The 9,054-nt window shown below is 25.9% G+C and overlaps 2 protein-coding genes across 4 annotated transcripts in view; one reads left to right on the top strand and one right to left on the bottom strand.

The window, feature by feature from the left end:
* Positions 1-3,057, bottom strand: part of LOC100163912 (protein vav) — a 10,586-nt gene extending 7,529 nt beyond the window's left edge. Inside the window, exons 1-4 of one of the 2 annotated variants that reach the window (XM_008180634.3) lie at positions 2,668-3,057; positions 1,508-1,683; positions 1,374-1,439; positions 831-972 (exon numbers count right to left, since the gene is read on the bottom strand). In XM_008180634.3, the coding sequence (XP_008178856.1) occupies positions 831-972; positions 1,374-1,439; positions 1,508-1,683; positions 2,668-2,877 (594 nt within the window). In that variant the 5' untranslated portion in view covers positions 2,878-3,057. The remainder of the gene's footprint in view (positions 1-830; positions 973-1,373; positions 1,440-1,507; positions 1,684-2,667) is intronic. The other variant, XM_001946029.4, reaches the window with a different exon arrangement.
* A 169-nt stretch (positions 3,058-3,226) lies between these two features.
* Ckiibeta (casein kinase II beta subunit) lies at positions 3,227-8,793 on the top strand. Of its 2 annotated transcripts, none has more exons than NM_001126225.2 (6): positions 3,227-3,464; positions 3,722-3,797; positions 3,857-3,959; positions 5,768-5,959; positions 6,548-6,737; positions 8,106-8,793. In NM_001126225.2, the coding sequence occupies exons 2-6, from the start codon at positions 3,726-3,728 to the stop codon at positions 8,209-8,211; spliced, it is 663 nt and encodes a 220-aa protein (NP_001119697.1). In that variant the 5' UTR covers positions 3,227-3,464; positions 3,722-3,725; the 3' UTR covers positions 8,212-8,793. The 2 variants fall into 2 exon arrangements, with proteins under 2 accessions (NP_001119697.1, XP_016656538.1); XM_016801049.2 differs by having other exon boundaries at positions 3,242-3,464; positions 3,703-3,797; positions 8,106-8,623.
* The last annotated feature ends 261 nt before the right edge of the window (positions 8,794-9,054 follow it).

Below are 9,054 nucleotides of genomic sequence, written 5' to 3'. Positions count from 1 at the left end.
TTTTTTTTTTTTTGAACTGTTTTAAAAAATATGATCAACAAAATGGCCATCTTGGAAATTTAATAAATTTATTTTCCTAAAAATTTTTTTGATAATTTTTGAATTTTTGAAAAAAAAATTGAATATTATGTTATTCAATCAGAATTTCCATAATTATTACTGTAAAAAAATTGCATTTAAATATATTGATTTTCAACGGAGATACCAAGGGTGATACGGGACTTCTGAGACACACTGTATATTACTGTCTTACATTTTCTCTTGGTAGTTTGTTAATTCGTGTTAAAAAATGTATTTGGAAAGTAAAACTATATTGACTCAATAACAGATTTTGTAATTTTGGCAATTTTTTTTATTTTTATCGATAGAATTACCACCCATCACAGTCCCTTTCACATTAAATTAAGCGCCTGATCTAACTACTTAGTTACCTCTCTGTAAGTATTAACTTATTTAAATTGTCATTGTGTTATGCTACAGCCCGAAGTCTTTAAACATAAAATAAGTTTTCATTTTAGTTTTAATAATCAATTAAATATTAATTGATAGTTGATACAACTATTTTTAGATTCCGAGTGGAGTGATGAGTTTTTTTTTGGTATTCACCTTTAGGACAGTAAAAATACTTTGATTTTCAACTGTGGTTAAAAATTGTATAACTAAGGATTGAAATGTTATACAATTTTTCAAATTTAACATATATTAAATTTCAGTGACTTACTCTTAAATGACATAGTATTATTATTAAATAGTCATTAAAATATACAGATGGATTTTTATCATAGACAAAAACAAAACTAATAACTAATAATACCTATTTAACAATTTACCTCCGAAATAGATAGTGAAGTTCGAATGTCAATTGCACATAAATCATGATAAATTTCTTCATTTCGAATATGAGTATCATAACTGGTGTATTCATTTTCATGAAAAGAATCTAATAAAGCACTTCTTGAAGAAACAAGGTCTCTAAAATATAATTTTAAAATGCATTAAAAATAATAATAATTAATTAGGTAATTAAAATTATAGTAATGGGTACTTGTAAAATAAACAAACAAAAATTTTAGATAAATTACTTATTTACATAAATGGTATGCTTGAGCCTGGCAACTATGGCCATTAGCTATTGAAGGAGTTATGAACTATGGTTAGTAGGGTTGGTATAGTAAGGTTGTTACGGTAGGTAAGGAACACGCATATGTGTGGCAAGGTTTTTACTACTACAAACCTAAGTGATCGGCATAGAATTATAACAGTTATAAACTTAAAACTTAAATTTTGATTTTGAACATATAACAAATAAAATAAAATATATTTCATAGTACAATACCCATCACTAAAAATATATATGAAATATTATAAATTACAATGAGTTTATATTTCTGTATATGTCTTCTTGAGATAATGTTCTTGGTTTACTAACAATAAATCCACTGCAACCAAAGCACATTTTTTAATTAATTTTATGTTTAAAAAATAATAATCAATTCAATATACGTACGGTATATGAAGTCTTTGTAATTTCGGAGTTTGTGATAGAATTGATAAAGTACGAATAACTTTGAAAAAATCAGATAGTTCAAACAATATAATTGGATCAAATATATCATACTCTTTAACATCAAAAACTTCTTGACATACTTGCAGAAATGTTTTTATGTTGCGTAAACATAAAAACTAAAAAAAAATAAAAATAATAATAAATAAATTGAAAGCATTGCAAACTTAAAACTATAAATGTTCACGAATGTGTAAACAATTTTCATTTATATTGAAGCTATAGTGTATATACTTAAGTTTCTAAAAGACTAAACAATGAATATTTTTTTGCAATAAAATATATTGCGAAAACATATTTATGCAGAGCACAATATTATCTTATAATTAATAATATATAGGTTAAATACTTTAATATGAATTTAGGAAAATAAACTAACTTATTTTGCTACAAAAATTAATTATATTAATTATATTATAATACTCGAGTCATATACAGGTTGATTCACCAATGAAATGCGTCCCCTAATTTTTTTTATAGTAATTATTATTTTCGAATTTTGATTCTTGAAATTCTTATCTAAAATAATAAAAATGAGAATTGGGAATATATTCATTATTAAAGGAAAAATGGGAGTAAGCATACTTGGTGAATCATTCTGTATAATCTTAAATCAAATTTTTGGTTAAATAATAAACGAAAATTACTACGGGGAGTGAATGACTAAAATATGTGTTACCAATTATGGTAGAATATAGAAATTTATATAGAACCTAAAAATGTAATTAGTTTTTTAAATAATGAATAGGTACTTATAAATAAAATTATAAATAACAGTCATATAAAAATGATAAATTCATTTAATTTATTTTTAAATTAATTATTTAACTATACAATTTACATAAATAAGTAAAGTGATGTAATTTAATAGTACAAATAAAGAAAATAAAGTTTAAAATTTTATTGGTAATTAAACGTTGTAAGTTTTTCGATTTTGAATTCTATTTATGTAAGTTTACATCATGACAAATTGGTGTATTAGTCAGTGTTTAAAACTCCTATATCAACTATAATATCAATTTATAAACGTGGGGTATGTATGTGTAATTTAATAATAAATTTTATCAAGTTTTCAATGTATAATGAAACTTATTAATCATTACTTGAGCCATTTGTGGTTTTTGATTTATGTCTTTTGTGCCAAGACATCCTGGCTCTAGAATGTTTAAAAGATTGCATAAAATTACTCCATCCCTAAGTGTATGTGCTAAATCGTCGATTGTAGATTCTGGCCAATTGACTTTATGATCAGATCTGATCGCGCCACACCTTGTTAGCCAATTCGTGCATTCACGCCAACCACCGTTTGCCATGACAGCATCAATAGGAAACAATTGCAATTAAATAAATGGTCATAATAAAACTAGAAATTGGTTGGAAAAGTAAGAGTAAAAAACGAAAGGATTAAAGGAATGTAAACACGATTTTAGATTAACGAGTAACGACAACAATCAACTTGTTGAATGTTTATTTTGTTTTGATGCATCATGCATATTACAATAATACAATGATACCATGGAAATGATACATAACTTCCTGCTGATAACGAATAAATACATATTGACAGTGTAGTTAACAGCTGAATACACGAACAGCCCATAGAGAATAAAATAAAATCAATAAACACTTGGTCACACTGAATTTTATTGGTGTACACTATTTTACTGTTCTACTGTTCTGTGATTTCTTTTCCACACAAAATTTCTTATCCAATTCCACTATTCCATTTTCCATTACTTTATACTTACTAGTTACTACTTACTACTCACTACTCGGTAACAACCAATAGTTCTTACCGTCTAAGTCAAACTAGTAGTGAAAATTGTTTATAAAATAAATACGTCAACCATTTTAGAAATTGTGTCCAACATAAAAGCGTGGCTAGCCCAAGTAAAAGAAGGTAAGTCTTTTGGCCATACATCAGCATGTTTTATACGTGTTAGAAATTCGTTTGATACCTACTTACTTACCTATCATTATAATGATGTATTGTAATAATTAAAAATATTATGTTAGTTTTCTCTTAAGTGCCTTATCAGTATTACATTTTTGCTAGCATTGCGTCATTTTGATCACAAATTCCAGTTTGATTTTTTCATACATTATATATAATATATTAGGTAATATATGTATTTAAGGTTCTTAATTTTATGACAGGAGGATGAGCAGTTCCGAAGAAGTTTCTTGGATCTCATGGTTCTGTGGTCTACGAGGAAATGAATTTTTCTGTGAAGTAAATATTTTTATCTAAAATAATATTGTACAGTCATATTAATCGTGATTTTCTAATAGGTCGATGAAGATTACATTCAAGACAAATTCAATTTGACAGGACTCAATGAACAAGTGCCTCATTATAGGCAAGCTTTGGATATGATTTTGGATCTTGAACCAGGTTTGTATTTGGCATTTTGCAATTAATTTAACATATTATAATATAATAGTTTTAAATTTGGCCTCTAACATAATGTCTAATCATATATATATATATATAGAAAATCTGCATATTTAATATGTTGTGTGAAAACAGAGTATACTGTATTAACCATATTCAGTAAACTAAATATTTTTTAATTCTGTTAGCGGGACATGGAACTCGATTATTGGATCATCAATCTCCTGCAGACAGAATTTTAAAATATGTATAGGGTACTGAGTAATGTAGGTAACTGAGTTATAGAGTATACTCAGTTTTTGTGAATTCACTATATTATCCAGTTTTATACTAATAGCTAGTAAAATAAAAAGTAAAAATATATATTATTATCCAAAAATATCTATTTTATACGTGAAAATAAAAACTGAAAATTCAATACCATAATTCAGTGTTTTTCAACCTTTTTAACATCGCGACCCCCCAAATAGGTGAAAAATAAAATCAGTCGCCTCACTTTTTGTTTGAAATTCAGTTTTGGCAATATTTTCAAACTTGAAATGTATTCCAAATGTAACCAAATTTTGTTTTAATTGCTTTTATTTTATGCAAAGTAGTTATTTATGAATGGTTATAAATAATATGACAATGTGAAAGAATTACTTATTATACTTAAAATACAAATTATTAAGTTGGACTTTGTGACTTTTGCATAGTTTATATGGACTTAATGTGTTATGCATTACAATGGTGACCTGGCACAATCTAAGTTTATCAAAATGAATTCAATTTCATACAATTAGTACTATTATAAAAATTTAATCTTGAATGTAAATAAAAAGTTGTTTTTCCAAATCAGCGTTTAATTATTTCTGATCGTATCGACCCTTTATCTAGAAGTTTCCAACTCCCTGGTTGAGAAACGCTGCCATAATTAATTTAAAAATACTTTGTTTTAGGTATAAACATTTTTGATATTATTTGTTTTAAAAGTTTTTATAATTTTGTCTATGATTCTTAGACTAAAATAAAGTAATAACTTTTAATAAATATATTTATTTATGTCCAAACATACCACTTTAAATATGTTTGTGTGTAGTAAATTAGTATGTTACATGCATTTTTTTTTATAAACTGGAATATTTTATTTAGTTTTACCCTCTAATATGTCGCTAAGTATAAATACCAACTATATCCAATTTTTTAATAGAAATTACTCATGTAATTGAATATTTAAGCATTTATTCTGTCTCGCAACTTGATGACAGATGAAGGAAAATAAAAGTATCTTTTTTGAAAACCTGGCTTTTTGGCATAATCCAATTTTTTTATTATTACCTATTTAAACTTGAAAACAATTTTAATAAAGTTTTCAAATCACAGTATTAATGCCACTTGGCATAATCAGTCATTAAAAATGTAATATATCAATAGCTAATGGTCCCTTAATTATTACTTAATTGCCCTTAAATGATTTATTACATTTTAGTAGACTATTCAATTAATTTTTTTTGTATGCAGCTTAAAATAAGTATAGAATAGTTTATCTATAAATTGTTAAGGATTAGTTAAAGATGCAAGTGTTACAATTTCTCGGGTTTTAGTATTTTTTGGTTGATGTAAAGTTGCATTAAATGCGTACAACATTCCGGTAATATTGGTGCCCCTTAAAAACTATTAAAAATCTTTAAATTGTTGCCAATAATGTGTTTTATTTAAATATTAATGAATTTTAAACTTACTATATAATTTAAACATTAATATTAAAATATTATGTAATCAAAAATTACATTAAATTTTTCTTCTTAATTCAATTAAATTTTTTTTAGATGATGATTTGGATGACAACCCAAATCATTCAGACTTAATTGAACAGGCTGCTGAGATGTTATATGGTTTGATACATGCTCGTTACATTTTGACAAACCGTGGTATTGCTCAAATGATTGAGAAATATCAAACTGGTGATTTTGGACACTGCCCGCGAGTATATTGTGAAAATTCACCAATGCTCCCAATAGGTAATTATCAAAAAAAAAAAATATGTATATATATTTTTTGTACAATATGTATATGTTATTAAACTGTGGTGTTTAATTTAACTATAAAAGTAGTAATTAATCTTTAGAGCTGTGTTTTATTTAATGACCAAAAAAATAATGATTCAAAATATATGATTAATCTAAAATTAATATTTTAAAGTTGAAGTATACACCTTTAATTAACTAAAAAGTAGGATTCTTTATAAATATAGTTAATCAACCATAAAACAATGTTATGAGCTATTTTGCAATGAATACAATTTACTAATTAGTCATACTCTATTGTATAACCATTTGTATACATAATTGTTATAGTTATTGAATTTTATTTAAATATGTTTTAATATCAGAAATAATTTGATTAGAATGTTTGTATAATTAATAAAATTCTTAGTTAATTAATCAAATAATTTACAGTGCAATATTTTAACACCATTTAGTATATTAAACAAATTAATCTTTTTTTCGTACAAAATGTTAAATAACAATTAAAAAACCAAATTTTGTTTTGAATAATTAGTGTTCTAATATTTTTATTAATACATAGTAACTTAAATATTTGCACAGGTTTGTCAGATGTTCCAGGAGAAGCAATGGTTAAGCTTTACTGTCCTAAATGTATGGATGTGTATACACCAAAATCATCTCGTCATCATCACACTGATGGTGCTTATTTTGGTACAGGTTTTCCACATATGTTGTTTATGGTACATCCAGAATACAGACCACCAAGGCCTAGCAATCAATTTGTGCCTAGGTATGTGTGATAACTAATTAAATTTCTATAAACAAATTTTAGTAGAATTTTTAAGGTGCATATAGATAATATTATATTTCTTATAACATTTGTATAAACACCATTAATACTACCCTTATACTACTAACATTTTTATGTATAATTCTATAATGTATGAAAACAAAAAGCTATTAAACTTAGATACCAGTGTACAGTGGTATTTACCTTGATAAATACATTTATGGGTATAAAACACCTTTATAATAAAATACCTAATCGAACCTGACCAACACATTTTTCCCACTGCATAATCAAAATATATAATATAGCCAGCTTAATAAAACTAGAAATTTATTTTATAGGTACCATTCTTCACAATGTTAGTGTTATAATTTTATCAATTATAACATTGTAGGACCCCTAAACCACATAAAACATTCTTGGAAATTAAACATTAGTACAACACATTTTTTTTTAATACTGAAAAAATATAAACTATATAATATAAATCACTTAGGTATACTGGCGCTTATATTTATTGAAGACAGGCCAAAGAAGGCGTTTAAAAAAAAGTTGATGCAAATGTACACCCTGCACCCCCCCCCCCCCACCCCAATGAAGCCCCTGTTTTATAGAATTTATTTCTGGCTTGTTATGTTATAAATAAAGAGCATATTATAGGAAAATTTGCTAAACTAAACAAATAATAACCAATAAAAAATAGAACTGTTAAGATTTGTTGATTACGATTTAGAATTATTAAACTATTAAACCTGAGAATCAACTACAAAAAAAAAAGTAATGGTCTTGTATTATTTTTGAAGTTTACCTAAGTGTTATCATTGATTATAGATACTAGATAGTAATAATATGTATAATCAATGGTACTATGTAGTTTAAGTATTGTAAATTAAATTCTTAAGTCAGGTCCATGGACTAATATAATGGACTAGACGTGAAGAGCTTATCAGAGGCGACAAATGTATGTGCCACAAGGCAAGTGCTGGGGATCCCAATGGAGACTGATAGTTCACAATGCTATCTTTATGAAACACGGACTAAGATACAAAATATGGAGCCAAATAAAACCAAAGGTAGCACTAAAAACATTGGTCTCCACTACTCTCCAGTGTGAAGAACCTTTTTCGTGGCTGTCCGCCAACCCTGTCGATTCCAGTCCATTATAATATCTTAGTCTATGGTCAGGTCGCATAAAAACTTTATTCATTAAAATGCAATGAACTAATTATGTTAAAGAGACCATTAACTTATTATTGATTCATTAAATATTTAGTGATTGTTTATACAACTCAGTATTAGTGTTTTAGTTAATTTAAGCTTTAAAAAAGTATTAAGTAGAATAATAATAATTTGTTCACTGTTTTCTAGACTTTATGGTTTTAAGATACATGGCCTGGCTTATCAAATACAACAGCAGGCAGCAGCTAATGTCAAAACACCACTCAGACTGACCAGCTTTAATGGAAAACGTTAATATGTATTAATGGAAAATTTATCCACATTTTTATTATTCTTAAATATTACTAGATTAACAAAAACAAGATTTAATTTCAGTTAAAATTTTCACCAGCTGTTAGCTGTACATTATATATTAATAAATTGATGTAATTTGTTCATCACAATTGTAAATAGTAATTCTTTTTGCAATTCCAATTCATGTTGTATACCTATGTTAGAGAACAATCTAAATTTATGTTAGGAATTAGGACATCTGGATTTTTTGGCGTTTTAAAATTATATTCTTTTTGACCAAATTTGAAAATATTATGTGGCTTTTTTTTATTCTATCATAACTGCAATAAATAAAATTCTATAGTTTTGTGCCAAAAGAAAGTTCAGTACATTTTGGATGAATCTCGATACAACTGAACAGTAAATGAGTTAAAGTCCATAGTAATGCAATATTTGAAATATTTATTCCAGTAAATAAAATGATTGTATAAGTTTGTCATGATAAATATTTATATAATAATAAATCAATCTAGCTTGCATTAATACATACAAAATGATCTATTGTAAAAAGTTTGAAATTAAAAAAATGTTTTAAAAGTATTAATTAGTGTGTACATATAATTTCATTAATAGCAATTTTTTTATGTACCTTTTTAATATTATACCTTATATTTTGGTTAAAACACAGCGTTTATTTGTTTTAAACATATTTAAATATATAAAAATGGAGCGTGAAAAATGTTGTTACGTCATCAATCGAGAATGGCTGGTCCGATTTGGCTCAAATTTTTTTAAGATGTTCGTAATTGCCAGGAGGAGGTATTCATAGGTACTAATTTTCCATTAGTTACTGAAATAGTGAAAT

The sequence above is a fragment of the Acyrthosiphon pisum genome, chromosome A3, assembly GCF_005508785.2.
Source record: "Acyrthosiphon pisum isolate AL4f chromosome A3, pea_aphid_22Mar2018_4r6ur, whole genome shotgun sequence".
Lineage (NCBI taxonomy): Eukaryota > Metazoa > Arthropoda > Insecta > Hemiptera > Aphididae > Acyrthosiphon > Acyrthosiphon pisum.
Note: the sequence above shows the minus strand (reverse complement) of the source record. Positions and strands in the feature narration are given on the sequence as shown.